The sequence below is a fragment of the Chinchilla lanigera genome, unplaced genomic scaffold (assembly GCF_000276665.1).
Source record: "Chinchilla lanigera isolate Chin_1 unplaced genomic scaffold, ChiLan1.0 scaffold00096, whole genome shotgun sequence".
NCBI lineage: Eukaryota > Metazoa > Chordata > Mammalia > Rodentia > Chinchillidae > Chinchilla > Chinchilla lanigera.
The window spans coordinates 608,232-630,886 of NW_004955497.1; the positions used below are offsets into that span (position 1 = coordinate 608,232).

The window sequence follows — 22,655 nt, forward strand, 5'->3', positions numbered from 1 at the left end:
TTGGGTCTTCTGTCTGAATTTTGAGCTTCTTGTCCTTATCTGGAATATGACTATTTTAGGCCTCCATGTAGGCAAAGCAGGATGTGTTTAAGGTTTCTCATTCACACGCCTCACACCTAAGCCATGTTTGATATTCACTCCTTGTCCTCGTGTCTTTGTTTTTCAGGGACTCTTAACAATGGTTCTTGCTTTTGCATTATGGACTCCTTGATTTTAAAATCCGAGAATATAAAAGCTCAAGGTGTTGCTTCTTTAAAGTTTTCAAGTCGCAACAATTTCCTGGTAACATTTTTAGGTATTCTTAAAGCTGCTTAAGGAGCCATTTTAGACCAGAGAACTTTGTTACTTCCACTTCCAAATACTGATGGCAATGGCGGCACTGATGGTGTGGTATGTGTGTGACTGATATTTAATCAGTCCTCCTTTCCAATATCTAAATATTAGACCACAAACATTCAATCTGCTGCAAGATAGAACAGGTAAAACTCTTGGTATAGGCAAAGACTTCATGAATAAAACCCTGACTGTACAGGAACTAAAAAAAAGAATCAACAACTTGGATCTCATTTTATTAAAAAGCTTTTGCACAGGAAAAGAAACCACCAGCAGAGTGAAGAGACAATTCACATGTGAGGAAAAAATGTTTGCCAGTTGTCCTGCAGACAGAAGATTACTATGGGAAACATACAAAGAACTAAAAAAAAAAAAAAAAAGGCCGTCTGAGATGAATATACACTTCTCAGGTGAAGAATACAAACAGCAAGTAAATATATTTAAAAATGTTCAGCATCACTGGTCATTTGAGAGATGCAAATTAAAACAACACTGAGATTCCAGCTCACTTCAGAAAAAATGGCCAGCATAAAAAAAAAAAAAAAAAAATCAATCAGTAACAAATGCTAGAGGTGCTGTGGGGCAAAAAGGAACCCTTGTCCATTGTCGGTGCGAGTGTAGACAAGTGCAACCACCATGGAAATCAGTATGGAGATTCCTCAAAAAGCTAAGATTAGAGGTTTCATTTGAACTAGCTATTCCCCTTCTCAGTATCTTCCAAGTAGAATTAAAAACATCACACCACAATGATATACGCACACCCATGTTTATAGCAGAACAATCTGTAATAGTTAAACCTTACAAACAACCCAAATGGCCATCAACCAAGGAATGGATAAAAAAATGTGATCTTTTTATACAATGGAGTACTACTACTCAGCCATAAAGAAGGATGAACTTGAGACTTTTATATGTAAATGGATGCAACTTGAGACCATATTCGTTAGTGAAATAAATCAGACTCACATGTGTGAACATCATATTGCTTCCCTGGTGTGAGAAACTGAACGAGTAAATAAGGTCTAAAATGTACAACAGATATTGTGAAATGAGAAGAAACTTTTCAAAGGACAAAGCAAGTACGATGGGGGAAGGGAAAGGAAGGGAAAGGAAGGGAAAAGAGATTAAAAAAATGCAATTTAGTTTTACTATTAGTGTTTCTTAATTCACAGAAAAGGAAGGTTTGTGCTTCTATCGATTGGAGAATTTTTTATGTCCATATCTTGTACTCTGAGTACTTTAAAGATAATATGCAATGTATTAACTATTGTTATTCTATCATCTTGTTGTGAAATTTTGTTTTACATTTTTCCCATTAAAAAAATAACTTGTATTTCACAGTTGTAGGGTGTTATGTTCTGTGAATGCCACAGGATTACGCAAGCTGATGGTGTCATTTACATGTGCTCTTTATAGGTTGATTTTTCCCTAAACGCTCACCTAACGAGAGGTGCTAGGACCTGAGCTCGCGATGGCTCCATCTGTTCTTCAGTTCAGTTCCATTAGTTTTTGCTCCACACACTTTCAGGCTCCACCCTGAGGCGCACACACATTCACACTTGCCGTAGGTTGTGGTGTACTGGTCACGATGAAGTGTATTTCTTTATCTCAGGTAGATTCTTTATCCTGAAGTCTATTCTGTTTTATACTAATGAAGCACTTTTAATTTTCACATAACCAATGTTTGCATGGTATTATGTTAACATCTTTCAATTTGAATTTTACAAATTTTAAGTTTATAATTTGTTTTAATTTGAAGCATTCTATTTTCACATCTCATATGTTTATATAATTTTTTAAGAACAGAGAGGACCAAGACATTAAGTTATGATGCCTACTAGATACAGCTACATTGCCCAATATTTTCAGCGCTATATATATGACAAGAGAACCCAAAGCATAGAAGCATTTTCAGTAACATCTGAAGGACTTCAGAAAGGTGACAGGCAGATCCATAAGGAAGTGATGGCGAGAAGGAATGAAGAAAATGTTAAAGGTAGAATGTGGTCCTCTAGTCTCTTACCTTGGTCTTCTTTCTATACTGTCACAGCCTCTGAGAATTTAGTGACCCATAAAAAACTAAGTATTAATAGCATTGAAAGTAAAACCAAAAAGGTATGCACTCTGAACAAATCCTTCAACTTCTCTCAAAATATACTTTTGTAAATCAGTTTGTTCTGTCTTCTACTATGGTAAAACAGCAAGGAAAAGTCCACATTATTTGGCTTAACAATCAAAGCTGCCCCAGCTAGATAAATCTTTTTAACTTAACTGCTGTAGTTTTTTTCATTTGATTGTCCTCAAGATATAGATTTAAAATTGGGCCTGGTATTGGGGGACATGCCTGTAATCCCAGCTGTTTGGGAGGTTGAGACAGGAGGATTGAAAATTCAAGCCAGGCCTGAGCAATTTAATGATACTCTCTCTCAAAATGAAAAATACAAAGCTGCTGCCTATGTCGCACAGTGTAAAGGCCCTGTGTTCAATGCCAATTACCTAAAAACATAAAAATAAAAAGAAATTGGTCGACCAAATTTTTTTCTTTCTTTTTAAATGTAAAAGTACTCAATTATAAGACAATGTGTCACATTTGTTTGACCAAAATTTTTTCTTTGTTTTTAATGTTGTAAAATTACTCAATTATAAGACAATGTGAGGGGCTGGGGATTTAGCTCAGCGGCAAAGCGCTTGCCTGGCAAGCGCAAGGTCGTGAGTTCGGTTCCTGGTACCGGAGAAAAACCAAAAAAAAAAAAAAAAAAAAGACAATGTGTCACATTTGTTTGACCAAATTTTTCTCTTTCTTTTTAAATGTTGTAAAACTACTTAACTGTAAGACAAGGTGTCACATTTCTTAAAAGCCTTACAATTCATCTCATAAGTAGTTCCCTGTTAAGTTTGTAACAAATTTCCCGACGTCTCCATTTACTACTATTTAGCCAAACATGAAAGTTACCCAACAAATTATCACCTCATTGTTGAGGTTAACACTTATGTTTTGTTTAGAAAGGTCTCATGAGGTACTTTAGGCTGGCCTTGAACTCACTGACTCAACCTCCTGAGTGCAAGGATTACACATGTAGACTACCACACCCAGGTGACATATCTTCATTAATATCCAGTCGTGTTAATTTTAAATGGAATCTGATGCACTTGCTTATTAAGATTACATAATGCAGGGGCTGGGGATATAGCTCAGTGGCATAAGCGCTTGCCTGGCAAGTGCAAGGTCGTGAGTTTGATCCCTGGTACCGCAAAAAAAAAAAAGGATTACATAATGCAAAAAAACGTACAAAGAATATTTATCATATCAAGCAATCAGTATTCCAGTCTGTGACTACATTAAATTACAGGGATACCTTGTGTCACAAACTTAGTTATTCCCAGGATTCTGGCTGTAATCAAATTGCCGAGTTTATACTACAAATTCCCTAAGTACACCATACTATTCCTGAGCATCTCTTTTAATGACCCGATCGTTTTACCTAGTTTCTGCCTCACTTATTACTATGAGGCCAGAACTTGTGTCTTTTGTTCCTCACATTATCCACACTTAAGGTACTGGGGTTCCTCCCGACATACACACCTTATAGAAAGTTTGGAAAAAAACAGTATAAATTTCCTATGTACACCCATCCATCTCCCACTCATATTACCATGTAACATGTTAGAACATAAAATTATGAAAAAGATTAATAAACACTGGTAAAATATTATGAATAACTACACACCTTATTGAAATTTTAATTTCCCCACTAATGTTCATCTGGTCCAGGACCTTATCAGAACCCTACCTGCACTGTTTCTTATGCTCCTCCAGCTTATAATAGCTCAGTCTTTCTCACAGCTTTTTGTTCCTCACAGTTTTTAAAAGAAAACAGTATTTTGGGGCCAGGGAGATAGCTCAGTGGCACAGTGCCTGCCTGGAAAGCACAAGTCCTGAGTTCAGTTTCTGATACCAAAAAAGAAAACAGTATTTTGTAGAATGTTCTTTAATTTGGGATTGTCTGATGCTTTCTCATGAATTCTATTTTTTCATACTATTTGGCAGGAATTCCACAGAAATGGTATTGAACACTCCTCACTAAACAGTATTCATGAGGTAGGGGCTGCATGCTTATTTTTTTACTATGAGTAATAGGAAATTTAATACTTTGCCATGATGGTGTCTGATAGGTTTCTCCAATTTGCTTTTTTTTTTTTTTTTGACAATACTAAAAATTGAACCTAAGGCCATTACACCGAGTTACTGAGCTATACACTGAGCTACAGTCCTTTAAAAACATTCTTTTAAAAATTTTACCCGGGTATGGGGGCTGAGGGCTCTGTACATGATTTCAAATCTGAGTTAAGTCTGAGGAGACTTAACTGACCGTGATACACAGTAAGAGGTTAATTTTGATTAACACAAGTCTCATTTTAAACACTCAGCAGGAAAGTGTAACAAATGATGTATGAAAACAATATCACAGTAATGAAAGCTAAATATAAAAAGAGGCTCCAGTCGCTGTCTCCTTAGGGTAGTTTCTCATTACACAGGGAACTGACCACTGTTAGGGTTCAGTGAGGCTAAAAAACTAAGGCAGAAGTTATAAAACCTCCAACAGAGCTTTAAAATTCCTTAACTAAAATTGTCCTTCAAAACCACCAAACTGGGCCGGGGATATAGCTCAGTGGCACAAGCGCCTACCTGGCAAGCACAAGGTCCTGAATTTGATTCCTAGAACCATAAAAAAAAAAAAAAAAAACACCCACCAAACTCTCCATCTTTTTACAGCTAAAACTAGGGGCTTATGACAAAAAAACCAGACTTACAGATAACCTCCAACAGCAGAAAGGTATAAGAGTCAAGAGGTTACAACTGCTATTCCAGTCCCCTAAGAGCAGTTTCTGGGCACAGCTCTTTCCCTGACCTGCCTTTAGTTTCTGGAGCTCATGCTTTGATTATATATGCTTTAATTTCTTGGCAAATTTGTTTATTCTTGCTTAGAGGCTGCCAAACTCCAAGTGATCATGCAAATGGAACCAACAACACATTGCCAGACTCCTAAAACTAGGATCCACCAGACTGACCTTGTGAAGGAAGCTCACAACTGCTAAATTGCAATATGACTTCTGTCCAAGGCCAACTAGATTAGTTCTCTGGAGAAATCCAACTGCAGCTGCCCTTACACCAACCTTTCTCAGCTCAAACCATGTAGATAAAACACTTCTCTAACCACAGCAAGGGGTACCTCTTCAGAGGGGGGAATATTATAGACAGCTGTTAGGTAGAAACATTACAGGTAATCAGACAGACCTATGCCCTCCAGTCTCAGTGCAGAAGATGAAAACACATGGGACCTGTGGGTGGAGGCCTATCTGAAGATTAAAATCACCACAGATAGATTTGCATACTTCCCTAAGAGATAAACAGAAGCTTGAAATTAGTGCTACAGATGTCCCATATAAATGAACCATTATCTTATTTGGGTGGGCCATCCTTTCACACCAACACTAAAACTACTACTAGGAGTAGTACTACTGAAACCAAGACTAAAGACAAGACTAAAACCACAGATTATCGGCAGAGGTTAATGATGTCATCCAAATGCCCTTGCTGCTACTGGGTCAATTTTAGCCAAGGGTCTATATATACTTATCACTGTATTGGTTGATAATAGTTTTGACCCACATTGTACCAACCTCCTAACTTCGCTCTATAAAATTTTCTCAGAGAAGTGGGCTCATTGGCAAACCATTTGGGAGCCCTCCAGTGTCTCAGGAGCTATTCCTATTCCCCAACCTTATTTCCCAACAAATTTTCCTTAATTTTTTTTTTTTTTAAGCCAGGTGTGTTGGCCCAGGCCTATAATGCCAGAACTCAAGAAACTGAGGCAAGAGGACTGCCTGAGTTTGAGGCCAACCTGAACTACACAGTGAGACCCTGTCTTTAAAAATATTAATTTTTCTAAATTTTGAGACAGGGTCACTGAATTGCCCAGTAAGGGCTTAAACTTATGATCCCCTGCCTCAGGCTCCAATAGTGCAAGGATTATAGATGTGTGCCATCACTCCCAGCATATATTTGCTATATCCGTTGGTACTTAATACAAATTTAAGACTGTGTAAAACACTGTTTCTCACGTTTTTGCCCACCAACATTAGCATCCATCAGTAATAATTATTACACTAGTATATGCTTATCAGAGCATTTCTATCTCCTTTCTTCCTTTTGCATTTACCAGGTTTGATCAAAAATCACAGTGACTGGCCAGACATGGTGACCCAGCACTCAAGGAGGCAAAGGCAGGAGGATAATGTAGGCCGGTCTGGATTACATAGTGAGTTCAAGATCAGCCCAAACTACATAGTGAGAACCCGTAACAAAAAAATCCAACCCCTACCAATCAGTAAATAGGAAGAAATTGCTCAAATGGGAAGGTGAAGTGTGGGACAAAAATATGGAAACCAAACTTTTGTAAATAAGTAGAGGAAGAGTAGAAGAAGAGAGGTGGTTGGTGAAAAAGAGTAAGTCTTTCTTTTGGAGATAAAGTAATGCTACGTTGTCCAGGCTGGCCTCAAACCTGCAGCAATTCTCCTGCCTCAGCCTCCCAAATGCTGGAATTATAGGTGTGTGTTACCTTTCCAGGCTAATCAAAATATGTTATGTACAGGTACAAATTTCCTATCATGATGAATGTGACCATTACTTATATTTCAAATGTACTAATACAATTAATTTTTAAAAAACTACAGTGATCTTTAAAACTGTATTACAGTAAAAGACACATTACCATTAATCGCCCTCAAAATTACTCCCCTTCATTTCATACACACTTATCCCATCATTCTTGCCACTTTCTGAAGCAGTTCTGCAAATCCTCTGTCACGGTCTTTAGTTCCACTGTTGTGGGAACTGCTTTTAAATATTTACCTTTCATGGTCACTCTAACTTTGGGCAAGAGTCAGAAGTAACAAGTGCCAGAGTGTGAATAAGGGGAATGAAGACACATCCTAATGTTTTTACAAGCCAGTCTTTTCATTAGATGGCACTCAGCATCACTTCACAGCCTTTTTTATTTGTTTGAGACAAGGTCTCACTATACATTTCAGGCTGGTCCTGAACTGACTATGTAGCCCAGGCTGGCCTTCAACTCATGGCAATTCTTCTGCCTCAGACTGCCTGGCCTGTTTCTTGGCCTTTTGGTTAAGATCAAGTGACAATCAACAGCACTAACACCCATCTATTTTTTATCACATCTTGTGATGGCATAAAAGCCTTCCAAAAGCACTTCAAAAAGTGCCAGGAATAGGCCGCGGACAAGTTCAGTGGCACAGCGCCTGTTTGGCAAGTACAAGGTGCAAAGTTAGATTTCCGGTCCCCCGCCTCCCAAAAAGTGCCAGAAACAATGAAATAAGTGTGTTTGAAGCAAGGTAGTGTATTTTGAGGGAGATAAATGGCAGTGTGTCTTTTACTGTTTATTACATTTTTAAAATTTAAATATTCACTGTATTTCAATGATACCTTGTAGTAAATGCAATTCTTTGGATTTGAAGGTAACAATATGCAATGGAATTACCATAGTGAATCCCTACCATCTTGTTTAGTGAAACTCTGTATTATCTCTAATGTTTTATCTGATAAATATTTGCTTATTCTTTCTAATGGTTTCAACAGTCTTCCATTCGTACATCTGGTAATCTGAGCAACATAGTTGAGGATAGCAATATGCAATATAACAACCACTGTTAATTCATATTATTATGTCTTGAAACCCTTTATCACTTTAAATGTTCTTGTTTTGGTTTGTTCATGTTTGTGATACTGATATGCTGCTATTGTTCTATTTTTTGTTTGTTTTTGTATCATTTACTACTCTCTTTAAATTAAAATTTAAAAAATAAAATAAATAAAATATGAGGAAAAAGTTGGATTCCAGTAAGGTTCACCCTGGGGGAGAGGTTGTTTCTCTTTCTTTGTACAAGCAGAAGTGATATAAACATGTTTAGATGAAAAGAAGTGAGAAAGAGTTGTATACCTGTGGTTCTCACAATCTACTCACCTCTGCTGCCACAGCATCTGAGCCAGTAGTTTTAGAGGGAATTTTGAGACTGCATTTCTAATAATTCTGCAGGTGGTAATGAGTACAATTTGGGACTGTCACGTCTGATTTTATGCCACTGAGCTATACCCCTGGCCCAGAAATTTTGATTTTGAAAGTGCTGTTAAAGTAGTAAGTACTTGTGGTAAGAAGTAAGGTAAGTACTTGTGGTTAAGAAGTAAGGTCACATAAAATCAGAATAGTCCCAAAATAGAAATATATATACATCGATATAATGAGGTACACAAAGGAGGTTGGAAAAATACATTAAAATACAGAGTATCACCTATCTGCAGTGCAGAGAAGCCTCATTCCGTTTTTCACTTTCTCCTTTACTTTTTCTGTCTCATGAACACCTTACTTCTTACCACAAGTACTTACTACTTTAACAGCACTTTCAAAATCAAAATTTCTGGGCCAGGGATATAGCTCAGTGGCATAAGTGCCTGCCTGGCAAGCACAAGGTCCTGAGTTCGATTCCCGGGACCAAAAAATAAAAACAAAATTTTTTGGTAGTGAGAATAGTAAATGAGTACTAATTACAATCAAAATTTCTAAGTTTGCTGCACCTATCGCACCATTTCTTTAAGGTACTTGGCAACCAGAAGAGTAGTATTTATCCCATTATGTATCACAAAAAAAATTTTAGGAACAAAGAAAAATGGTATCATTTTATATACCTCCTGGATCCAACTACTCCCCTAAACTTCCTTAGTTAATATAAAAGATCTTAAGTGAATAATCATGGTGATTTTTGTAGTGCTGATTTTCAAATACCCATACCCTTTCCATCAGACTTCTTTCAGAAACCTTTTTAAACAACTATCAATAGCATTAAAACGCACACATATTAACAGTAGGGTTACAGTCACTTCAAAAATAGATAGAAAGCCAGGTGTGATGGTACACACTTGAAATCCCAGCTGAGGAGGCTGAGGCAGGACGGTCAAAAATTTGAGCCCAGCGTGGGCAATTCAGCAAGACCTTGACTCAACATAAAAAATCTTTTGTTTTTGTTTTTTGTTTTGGTACCAGGAATTGAACTCACAGCCTCATAGTTGCCAGGCAGTTGCTATACTACTGAGTTACATTTCTGGCCCTACAAAATGCTTTTAAAGAGGTGGCGATGTAATTCGTTCAGAAAGGTCATCTTGGATTAAAATTACTAGTACCAAAAAATGGAAGAATAAAAGAAAGAGAAGATAGAAGCTAATAGCAAGTCAAAACCCTGTTTTCTACAAAAAATGTTCTAGTAAATCAGTGAACATTCTTACAATAAATTACATGTGATACTGCCTATGCCCTTTATTTAACATTAAAGTATTCGCAAAGTATCCTTCACCACCTAAAAAGTCCCAAAAATAACAATAAATTATACTTGAATATAAAGTAATCCTCTACATGTATTAAAAATAAGCAATTTTCTTTTTTTCCCCCATTCGTATCACTTGCTTCTAATGGGTAGTAAGACTGTTATTAGTAACACACACAATGAACACTGTATACATGCACATATATATTCATATTTATAATACAATGATGTTCTCTTACCTAAGTTGTATTTGTTTCCGTTTTTGCAGCTCTTGGTTTCTGAGTTCTTCCAAGCGTCTGAGTTCTTCCTGACGTCTCATTAGATCTAAAAATATTTACTATACATTAACATCTTTAATTTCTCTTTCAGCTTTTATATCAGTAAACACAGATTCTCTGTTCCTTACAACATATTTAGTAACTTCATATTCATCACCTAACTTCTATTGTTGCTCTGTTAATCTAGGTAATTATTCAAACTAGTATCCTTTCTGGGCATGTTCCTTCATATCTATACAGTAAGAAAATTCATCTTTATGCTTAGAATCTGGAATAGATAATTTCTGACTTAAGGTCTGAAATTTATTAAAAACAAAATAAATGATAACTATATTAACATATTTTCATTTACTGCCTCAAAATTACAATATTTTTAGCAGCAAACACAAAGTCAAAAAAGATGCCATGGGAAACACCAGCAAAGGGCACTTACGCTGGACGAGGTGGTACACACCTGTAGTCCCAGCACCCAGGAGGCTGCTGAGGCAGGAGGATCAATGGAGAATTTGAGGCCAGCCTTGGATACACAATAAGTTCAAGGCCAGCCCAAAATACAGAGGGAGACCCTGTCTTAAAAAAGCAAAAATAGGGGCTAGGGATTTAGCTCAGCGGCACAGCGCCTGCCTGGCAAGCAGGAGGTCATGAGTTTGATTCCCAGTAACAGAAATGAAATAAAAAATAAATAAATAAATAAATAAATACCACCAGACAGAAGGTAGAAATAATGAAACAGATCCCTGCGTAAAACTCAGACAACATCCCACCTTGATGTTAACAAAACTGTTTCAAACTTCCAAAAACTGTATTCCCACTATCATCAATTCTTGTTGTATCAAAAATGGAATCAGGATTGGGGCCCAGCCCAGTGGTTGAGCAAGTATCTAACAGGCACAAGGCCAGGCATTCCATATCCAGCACCACAAAAACAAAAAACAAGCATTCCAGACTAAGATAAAAGTATATGTGTCCTGCATATCTATCTAAGAAGTAGCAGATAAACTGTGAAACTAACAAAAAAGCTCTGGAATATCATAAAATTTCATGTTCATATAAGTAAACTAAAGTATTAAAATTCATCATGTTACCTGAAATATGCAAAAAAATTTCATAAACTATCTCAATTAAATCCCTAACAACAGAAACATTTTTTCATTTCAGATTAAAAATAGACTGAAATGTAAAGTATACAAAGAGAATGAAAATCAACTAGATTATAAATTTACCCCAGCCGTCCAGCTATTACAAGGTTCAATAGGGAAACACAGGAAAAAAAAAAAAAAAAAAAAAAGGGAAACACAGATAAATCTCCATTTCATAGCTACATACTTCTGAATTGTGTCCCAAACCTGGTTACCAGGAAACTGAAAATAAAAACACACATAGTGGGACTCTGCTCAAAAGGGTTTGCTTGGTGTATGAAGCAGAAACCTGGTGATTCTGATCATGTGCTTGTAGAGAAATTACTTAAGTATCTCAGACCAATTCTAATAACATCTCCAGTGATTTAGACAAAGCATCTGTATTTAATTTTGAAGTCCCCCAAATGCTTCCCACTGTGTAAATACCACACAATCATCACATCATAATTTCAGCTGGAGAAATGTATTAGAGATCTGAAATATGTAATGTACTTTCATTAACAAAAGGAAGTGCTTCGGCAAGTAGAAGTGCCCTACACTGATAAACCAAGAAACTCAATCTAATATGTACTGGAATGTTTGGGGGGATTGTTCTACGGGGAGGGGGGTTGGTGTTTTTGAGACAGGGTCTATGCAGTTCAGGCTGGCCTCGAACTGGCGACAATTCTCCGGCCTCAACCTCCCAAGCGCTGGGACTACAAGCTTGCAGCACCATGCCTGGCATGTCCTACAATACTTTTATCCACGGTTTGTTTTGCAGGCAAGCTGGTTCTAATCAAGGAATAGGTACCTACCATGCGCTATCCTAAAATAAAAAAATGCAAAATTGTGTACATTCTCTTTCATGAAAAGAAATAGGAATACATTATCTTTTTTCTGACAACTGTATTTTCAAGCTGAACTATTTGAGATAATTGACTTTAACTTCTTTGATCATATTTTCTCATCTGTAACATCAGTATAATTAGCTCACAGTCAGTGGGGTTTAGTGGTACACACCTATGACCTCAACACTGGGAGGCTCAGGCAAGAAGTTCACAAACTCAAACCCAAATTAAGCAACTTAGTAAAACACTACTTAAAAAAAAAAGAAGGTGGTCTGGGGATATAGCTGAGTAGTACAGAATCCCTGGGTGTGATCTCCAGTACCAAAACATAAATGAAAAGCTCAAAGTTATAAACAATAGCCAGTGTGGGGACACATGCCTATAATCCCAAAACTTAGAAAATAGTATTACTGCAAGTTCAAGGCCAGCCTGGAATATATAGTGAGCTCAAGGTCAACAAATACATAGCGAGACCCTGCCTCAGAGAACCGAAGAAAAACCAAAAATTTAAAAAACAGTACCAAGCCAGGCGTCCTGGCGCACGCCTGTAATCTCAGCACTCAGGAGGCTGAGGCAGGATGATGGTTACGAGTTCAAGACCAGCCTGCACTACAAAATGAGCTCAAAGCCAGCCTGAACTGCAGAGCGAGACCCTGTCTCAAAAAGACCCCCCCACAAAAAAATACAGTGAAAGACACACTGCCACATGGAAACAAAGCTTTTGTAAATAGGGAAGAGGCTGAAGAGAGGGCAGGGGAATGGGGAAAAAAAGCAAGTTATATCATGTGCAAGTACAAATTCTCTATGATGAATGTGATCATTATATATATCTGAAATATACCAATAAAATCTGACTTTAAAAAAAGACACACTGGGGCTGGGGATTTAGCTCAGCGGCACAGCGCCTGCCTGGTAAGTGCAAGGTCATGAGTTCGATTCCCGGTACTGGAGAAAAACAAACAAAAAAAAGACACACTGCCATTATAACCTTATTAACAGCTTGAACCACTAGCGGAACACACAAGAATATCCCAAGACACCCAATGGGACAGTCGTGCATATACCACCAGCGGTTTAAGTGAGCAGGAATGTAACACATTCGAACTGAAGCTGTCTGGTAGTAAAAAATATGAATTACGGTACCATCTTTAATGTCTTCATGGGTTAATCCCGCTCCCTGCTGCTTCGAACACACTTACCCCATCATTCTTCCCACTTACTAAAGCAGTTTCACAAGTCTTTCCATGTCTTTAGCTGCACTGTGGTGGCTGCCTCAGTGTCCTTAATTGATTCAAAATGTTTACCTTTTATGGTCATTTTGATTTGGGGGAAGGCCTGTAGTCACATGTGCCAGAACAGGTAAATAAAGTGGATGAGAGGACACAGTGTAACGTTTTCACAGGTTTGCCTTTCCTTTAGATTAGGCTCAGCAGCCACACTCACAGTATTTTGGACCACACTTCCTAAAAGAGACTCGTGAAAAAGGACTTCCAGAACTGCTTCAGAAAGTGGCAAGAACAAATGGTGTGTTTCAAACAAGAGGAAATATTTTAAGTGGGATTAATGGTAATGTATCTTTTAATGTAATATTTTTTATTTATACTTTCTTCATGGTTTTCAGTCACTCCTCATATACAGGATTTGTTAACTACTGTCCCTGGTTTCAGGCTTCCTTGGAACATATTCCCCTCAAGTAAACAGAGACTACTGCAATTTGAGCATGCTTCCATTCTTCAATATAGGAAATCACACTAAGAAATATTTAGGAGTAATCCAAAGACGCCCATATATGTGAAGACATCACCTACAGCATTAGTTACTACAATATCAAATATTGTAAAATGCTTATCTAACAAATGTCAAGAGAACATAAAATTACACACTATAATTTGGAAGATAAACTCATTTAAGTTTGACTTGCTAGACTGTGAGAAACTATTTTGTTTAATATTGTGCCTATCATAAATAATGAATGTATTCTTTCTTACCCAAGAAGCCTTCCTAGAAAAAGTTTTCAATCTACAGATACAAAAAGGCCTTATCTAGTCAAGGAAAAGTTGAAATATTATAGTCTATAAAATATATTTTTAATACCAACACAGAAAGAATATAGCGAAGTCCAAGGGCGAAGTAAGCAAAATTCAAGCTTACTTCAGACTTCTCCATAAAAACTCTTAATGCTAGAAGATACTAAAACATTTTATCAGTTATTTAAAAAAGGGAAAAACAATTCCTGGTACAAAAAAAAAAAAGGGAGAAACAGGCAGGTATGGTGGTGCATACCTGTAATCCCAGCACTTGAGAAGCTGAGGTGGGATTGCCATGAGTTTGAGGCCAGTCTAAGCTACATAGTGAGTTCAACGCCAGCCTGAACTATATAGCGAGAGCCGCTCCCCACCTCCGCTTTTGTGAGACAGGTTCTCACTATGCACCCCAGGCTGGCCTCAAACTCACAGCAATCCTCCTGCCTCAGTTTCCTGAGTGCTGGGATTACTGATGTGTGCCACCACATCCCACAAGACCCATTCTCAAAACACCCAAAAAATTAACAAAAAATAAAGAACATTAAGTCAGAGTGACAGTCCAGAGAAAAAAAGAGACAAGAAAACAAAACTTGACAAGGAAGGAAAAGGAAGGATGGGTCAAATATAGCTATTTCCTTCATCTTTTCTTTGGGTGCCAGGAGTTGTTTCCTAGAGGTAATAAATATATTCCTATAACCTGATTTATCATTACAAAGGCATGAAAAGCATATGCTAAGTAATCAAGAAAAATCAAGTAGTAGAAAGAGGAGAATAATAAAATACATGACAGAATTAATACTTTCTGACAGTTGTATACCATAAAGCCCGGTGTGCCTGTGCCAGTAATCCCAGCATTCAAAAAGATCAACAAGAGAATCCAAGGTCAAGGCCAGCCTGAACTACTTAGCAAGGCCTTGTGTCAAAAAACAAAACACAACACAACACAACCAACGCCTTGGTAGCCAGGTATGCTAATGTACATCTGTATGCAAGAGGCCGAGGCAGGCAGAGCACAGAGAGTTTGAAGCCACCCAGGGCTACAAAGTGAGACCCTATCTCAAGGGTGCGTGAGGTAATATAGAAAGACTCAGTCTATTAAAAAAAGTTTAGAAAAGGCAGATAAATATTTACGGAAATGCTACATTAAAAAAAAAAAAAAAAAACTTAAAGAGTGAAGCAGAAACCAGGGCTCAGTGGCAGAGCCCTCCTTGCCCAGCATACCAAGGGCCAGGGTTACAACCCAGTGCACATGCACACACACGCATAGCAATCAGATGACTGTTTTTAAGAAAAAACTATCACATTAATGGAAAAGTTTGGTGATAGAAAGAATAATGATAGGGGCCAGGGATGTAGCTCACTGGCATAAGCACTTGCCTGGCAAGCCTGAGGTCATGAGTTCAATTCCCGGTACCAAAAAAAAGAAAGAATAATGATAGATATGTATAAAAGCTGGGGAGAAAGGCCAGAAATGAGTTCTGATACCTTTAGCAACTTACCAGATTGTTAGGTATCTACTCTTATAAATTCAGTAAGAATGCTATCAAGTATTTAAAATGTTGACTATTACGAATTTACTCTTTCCAAATACCCATATCCACCTGCACAAGTGACTCTTTCTCTTCTCTATCAGGTTATCATTCAGGAGGGTAGTAATAATCTTTAATAACCAATACCTGTCGTAGTGCTGGGGATATAGCTCAGCGGCACAAGCGCCTGCCTGGCAAGTGCAAGGTCCTGAGTTCGATTCCCCGTACCAAAAAAAACCCAAACAAAACAAAAAAAAAACCAACCCAATACCTGTCCTAATTCATCTTTCCAGCGAATAAAATCTTGATACACAGTTTTATGGCAACAGAACCTACACCAAAAATTGCCCACTTGCTGTTCTTTTTGCTAGAAGAATCACATACCTACGACAGGCAAAATATAACATACTTGAATTACTTCCAACAATACTGCTCATGTAGGTAAAATGTATGTGAGTGAGCATTTTGAATCCAAAAACTGACATCGAAGACTTCAGAATCTGAAACACTTCTGGTCCCAAACATTTCTGATATTCAACCTGTATTTGATATTCAACATGTATTACAAGTTGGTACATATCAACCAATAATGAGTTCAGATATTTTTAACATCCTCTTAGAAACAGGAGTTTCATTTCTAACACATATAGTTCTGACTGTGTTTCTAAACTCCTAAAGAAATAAGGAGTAATACGTGTCAGACACATGAACCTCAAGGAAAAAAAAAAAAAAAAAATCACACCCCTCTAAATGAAAGCCTATTTTACCTTGTCTCATTAGCATTAACTGGTGTTCATGCCGAGCTGCTTCCATTTCCGCCTCCAGTTTCTCTTTGGCTTCTCTGATGTTTCTGTCAACCTGCTCACGCTGCTGCTTTTCCATTTCATCAAGAGCCTTCCATCGAGACGCATACTCAAATTCAAATGTCCCAGGTTGAGCAAAACGTGGTGGCTGTTCTCTTTCCCTAAATTTACATTGTACATAGAAATGTATGCTTTAAAAGGTGAACAACAACAGATAATACAATAACTACATTTATTGAGCACTTATCCTATTCAAGGGTGTCTGTCAGGCACCTAGATGATTCATTTCACAGCAACACTGCTAGACTTTAGAAAATCCCCACTACGCCCAATTACCATAGTACACAATGGAAACTGAATTCAAACCTACCCAAACCTAATGCTACAACCTGTATTGTTACTCCCCCCAGTAAGGCTTTCCTGGTTTTCACCCAACTACCTTACGTAAGGGATTCCAGAACATATGAATCAAAGTGTGACCTAAGTTAAACGGAATTACAGTATATTTTTGAATAATAAAAGTAGCTACTATTTATTGTGGTGTGCCAAGTTAACTGGCTGAGCCAAAAAACAAAGGTCTAACTTACTACACTTGTTATTTAACATTCCCCTTGCTAAACTATAAATTCAATGAGGCATCAAATATGTCTATTAACTGCTATATATCTCAAGTACACTGCTACATATACCTCAAGGATACAGCCCAGTGTCTGGCATACCATATAAATTCAAAATATGCATTTTGAAGGGTTTTTTCGGGGGAGGGCGACACAGGGTGTCACTATATAGTTGAGGCTGGCCTTAAAACTGTTGCCTAGGATGGCCTCAAACACACAGTGATCCTCTTGCCTCAGCTCTCCAGTGCTGTGATTACTAGCATGAACCACCTGCCTGGCTCAACATTATATTTCTAAAAATTTTTATTATAAAGAATCTTATTTTCAAAAATTTTTACTGTATTTCTATTGTAATCCAGGCACCTGTAACTCCAGCAAGAGAACCTCAAGGTTGAGCCCAGCACAGGCAACCTAATGAGATCCTGTCTCAAAGGAAAGAATGAAACAGGGATGGGGATATAGTTCAGTGTGAAGGCCCAAGGTTCAATCCCCAGTACTGGGTTAAAAAAAAAGAAAAAAAGAGCTTTTATTAGAAATTCTACTTCTTATGACATCCTTGTAGTTAGTTATCTAATTCCTAAATCCAAAAGAGTACCATAGTTCACATGTATAATGGTAAGATAATAGTGAGTCTCATGAACAAGAAACAAAAGTCTTTCAAAAATGGAATTATGAAGAGAAATTAAAATGAAGTACAACCTGTTACTTACTCCTGACCCTCCTTCCCTTGAGGACTCGGCCTGCTTGCTGCTTGTTCCCCCCACTCCATGGCTGCTCCCTCAGTCTTTCCAGATTCCTTCTGCTCTGCCATGTTCAACATGCTAAGTACACCAGTGCTTAGGGGCCAGCCCTGTGATTCAGCTTGCTATTATAGTTGGTAACTTTAGCTGGGATTACCTATACAACTGCACTGCGTGGCACAAAGGCACACAAGTGACTGGTTACAAAAGCAATAGATTCACACCCAGGCAACTGATGTAAATACATTTTTATAATACTAAATGAAAAAGGCAATTGGTAAAAGTGGAAAATGGGCCTTTTCTGTCATCTGTAAGACTCTTTCTCCCTCATTTAAGTAGGACCACTCTGCTCCCACACACTGAAAACCTTTTAAATTACAGTATACATAAAGTATACTAACTGAAGAGGTATTTTCACATTTCTAGATTTCATTTTTCTCTGTTAAGTATACTACACTATGAAAGTAGAAACTATTGTCAGTAAAACTGTTTTATCTATACAAAAAATAGTAATTTTTTAGCATCCCAAGTAGACCAGTAAACTCTAAAAACGAGACTATATAACTAAATAGAACACCCTATTATCCAGTAATAATTAACAAACGTGATGAGAAACACGCCAACAGAAAATATCTCAAACATCCTTATTAATAAAACCTTACTTATGATACTGCTGAGTTTTCTGCATTAGCTTCTCTGGCAAGCCGTCTTCATCATCAAACTGTTCCATAGGCTCCACAATGACTGGACGAGGAGTCCTAGACAGGAGGTATGAAGGCATTAACAAGTATTAACATGGGCATTAGAATTAACAGTACTCTAGAAATATTTTATAATGAAAATATATACTTGCAAAATGTGTCAGTTTAAGAAATATCTCAGAGGGCTGGGGGTATAGCTCAGTGGCATAAGCGCCTGCCTGGCAAGTGCAACGTCGTGAGTTCGATCCCGGGTACCACAAAAAAAAACAAGAACAACAACTCAGAAATATAGTACTCATAAAATCAGTCAATATACATCTGCTGAGCCAGACATAGGTGAATGTCAAAACCAAAGAGGTGAGTGTATTAATCACCAATTATAAACCAGTATGACCACTCTAGTTCAAACTCCTTTCTCATTTATTAAGGTCCAGGTTACCATGACACAGCTTGGTACCCAATAAAGGAAGTCCTTGTTTATTCAAACAAGTAATATGTTATTATCAGCATTTCTAGGCAACTGTTTATAATCAAGTAGCACTGTCAAAAAATCCTTGAAAAGGAAACCCATCTGTGTGTTACACTTTGTCAAGGCCCAGCTCCTCCAGAGTGCAGATTCCCAGTTCATTCAAAGTCAGTCTCAGTTCCTGGACGACACAGGGATAATTCCCTTATGAGGTCCCGTGTTGTCCCTAACAACCTCTAGGATCCAAACAGCACTAGTAATTTAACCATATGCATGCCCTTAAAGCAGCATCAATAATTTGGAGTTCTGGAACCTGATCGTAGTCAACAAGTGTGTTCATCCCTTACTAAATTCCCAGGCATCTATGTCTAGCTTTTGAAATATGTCACCAGCGAGCATCAAACTCCTCACCTGCCTCGTGTGACCCACGGAAATAGGAACAAGCCAAATGGACAGTGGCAGCCGGGGATATAGCGCAGCGGCACAAGCGCCAGCCAAACAGACGGTGGCAATAGGGCTGAGGGCCAGCAGGCAGGAGGCCGCAGGGCACAGCACGGACAGCAGCTGCTACCACGCAGCAGCAGAGAACGCCCAGCATTTCTAGTTAACTTTCGTAAAGTATAATAAAAACAGTATGCCAGGGCTGGTGATGTCTGCCTATAATCTCAGTACTTCGAAGGCTGAGGCAGAAGATTGCCAAGAGTTTGAGACCAGGCTAAGATACACAGTGAGTTTGAGACCAGCCTGACATACGCTGTGAGACCCTGTCTCAAAAAGCCAACGAAAACATGCAATGCTCACCCAACCCGTGCCTTATGTTTTTGGTCTTTAGCATTCCCATCCCTCACAACTGCATTACCCATCTCTGCTTACCTTCCATTTGCCCAGTATAGTTTGGGAAGTTTTTTTCTTTTTTGGAATTTTTTTCCTTTTTGGGGGGTACCAGGAATAGAACTCAGGACCTTGCACTTGCCAGGTAGGCACTTATGCCACTGAGCTATATCCCCGGCCCTGGGAAGTCTTTCTTAAAAAATGTAAACGCCTAACATGAGTCTTCAAAAAAAAAAAAAAAAAAAAAAAAAAAATAAAAACGTCAAAACAAGTGAGTCTTCAAAAAAAAAAAAAAAAAAAAAACAAGAGCCCTCAAAGGTACCAGCCAAGCAAAAGGGAAGGAGGGCAAATACAAGAAAGAATGTTCAACAAGCAAGTTTGGGAGTTAAGGGGAGAGAAAAGAATGGATATTAAAAGATATGACTGGAAACTCTCCTTTTCCCCACTATTTTCCTAAGTAAAACAGAAAGAAGGAAGAGTTCATAGAATAAATAACATACTGATATTAAAATTTTCTTTGCTAAGCTCTTCAGGTATCCAACAGGAAAATCTATTTATACTTCAATCAAAACAAGTGAGGCTTCAGAAGAGCTGAAAGGGTGAAGGCGATTATGGACTCCAAAAGCTTCTCTTTCCACACAAATATGCAGAGATTAACAGATTTCAGATCTTTAATTGAAAAGACTACCTTGTAGATAACAATATGTAAAACAATAACCATTGATAATTTCCTACCACTTTGTCTGTAATTTGGTAAGCCCCCCCCCATTAGGTTATCCTTCTTTTACTCTTCAAAATAAAAAAAAAAAATTTTTTTTTAAAAGATAGAAAATGATTTTTAAAAATTACTTCTGAGGTAGTGGATGCATTTTAGGAAAAGAATTAAAAGCAGGTATAGAATATTGTAGGGAAGCAGAATATAATTAATACAAACCTCAGATAAAATGAGTAGAACCTAAAAAGAAATGACTTGGGGATTTCATACTTCTAAGAAGCTGAGGACCAAAATAAAGACAATACATTATAGGGACCATTCATCCACTGGAAGCCAGGGCAGGACAACAAACATCAGAATGATAATAGGGCCAGATAAGGACAGCTACACTTGAGCACAAATAACAGAGAAAGAGGGTATCTGCTCAATAACACAAGGCCATCCCTGCCCCTCAAAGAAAACTAAGAAAAAGTTTCAAAAAGGAAACCATTCCAAGCCTTAGCAAAATTACTTGCCTCTGACGATACAACATAATACTCAGAAATAACAAGATTAACAATATGAAATGTAGGGCTGGGGATTTAGCTCAGCGGCACAGCGCTCACCCGGCAAGCACAAGGTCGTGAGTTCGATTCCCAGTACCAGAAAAAAACTAAAACTAAAAAAATAACAAGAAAAAACCAGTATGAAACCCAAGCGTAGTGGCCCACACCTACAATCTCAGCACTGAGGGGTGTGAGGCAAGAGGATCACTGCAAGTTCAAGGCCAGCTAGACAACATAATGAGACCCTGTCTCAATAAAACAAAACAAACAAAACAAACAAACAAAACACCAACATATAGCCAGGGAAAATGATGAAGTTCACAGGAAAATATGACATCTTTGGCTAGGTGTGGTGGCACATGCCTGTAATCCCAATACTTGCGGGGCTGAAGCAAGAGAATCACTGCAAGTTTGAGGCCAGCCTGGGGTACAGAGTGAGTTTAAGGCCAGCCTGGAATACACAGTAAGACCCTGTCTCCAAAAAAATGACATTTCTGTTCTCTGAAACATATTTTAATCTTTTAACATATGATAACTAGATAACACTTAAATATATGAGGGGCAGGGGATATAGCTCAGCAGTGCAGCGCCTGCCTGACAATCACAAGGTCCTGAGTTCAATTCCTAGTACCAAAAAAAAAAAAAAAAAAGTTTGAGAAGTAGAGTCTTTGAGGAGGGAGTGTATAAAATATATATACGTAAACTTAAACTTTGCCCCTGCTCCTGTGTTTTTATCACTATTCCTGCAACTCTTATTTCAAAACAGACACATGTAGCCCAGTATGGTGGTGCATACCTGTAGCTCCCAAACTAGTGAGCTAAGGCTGCAAAATTGTGAGTCCAAGGTAAGCACGGTCTACACAGCAAATTCCAGGCTAGCAGAGACTACATAAGAGCCATTCTCACTTGTAAATAAACTGGCACATGAACAAGTGGGTAAAGCTCAGTCACAATCACCATCATCACACTGTGTAACACAAAGAGACTGAGGAACATGATCATCACACTGTGTAACACAAAGAGACTGAGGAACATGAAAACACGCAATATATCAGGAAGGTACTTATAGTATGTGGTGGATTAACTACTGGTCAACTTGTAACACCCAGCTGAACTGAATTAACATGCTTCTGGCTGTGGAAGCCCACCAGAGGATTACAGCCAACAACATGAAGGGAGAACTGGATGGGAAGATGGTGTGCTATTGACTGTTGATTCTCCTGGAGATGCTTGTTAAGCCCGTTTTCCTAACATGAACTTGGCTGTTTCCATCATCGGTGGAGCTTGGATTCTCACTGTAACTGAGAATGCTGTGGTTCTTTTCGGGAAAGCTCTGATCCTTACCTCGAGCATCACTTCCTAGCTTCAGTGCAGATCCTTCAGCCTGCTGGCACAGATCCTTCATCCCGCTGGTGCAGACTTTCTAGCTTCTACCACTGACCTTTGGGCCTTCCCAGCACAGATCCTTGGTACAGACTAGCACGGGACATTGTTGTGGGCTCTAGGCCTCCAGTTGCACTCGTGGAGGACATTGCCATGGGCTCTAGTTCTTCAGCTGGACTAGTGGAAGACACTGCCACGGGCTCCAGGACCTCAGCTGGATTCTTTGGGTCTCTAGTGCATACAGATCTCCTATACTCTCCTGTATTTGGCTTTTTGGGTGTATATTATAAAATAATCCTATAGGGGCTGGGGATTTAGCTCAGCGGCAAAG

General features: G+C 38.3%; 1 protein-coding gene across 1 annotated transcript in view; it reads right to left on the minus strand.

The window, feature by feature from the left end:
• Positions 1 to 22,655, minus strand: part of Pspc1 (paraspeckle component 1) — a gene marked incomplete at its 5' end in the record, with an annotated part of 67,208 nt that overhangs the window by 33,554 nt on the left and 10,999 nt on the right. The window contains 3 exon segments of the mRNA XM_005406291.2: positions 9,966 to 10,050; positions 16,291 to 16,487; positions 18,346 to 18,441. Of these exon segments, the coding sequence (XP_005406348.2) occupies positions 9,966 to 10,050; positions 16,291 to 16,487; positions 18,346 to 18,441 (378 nt within the window).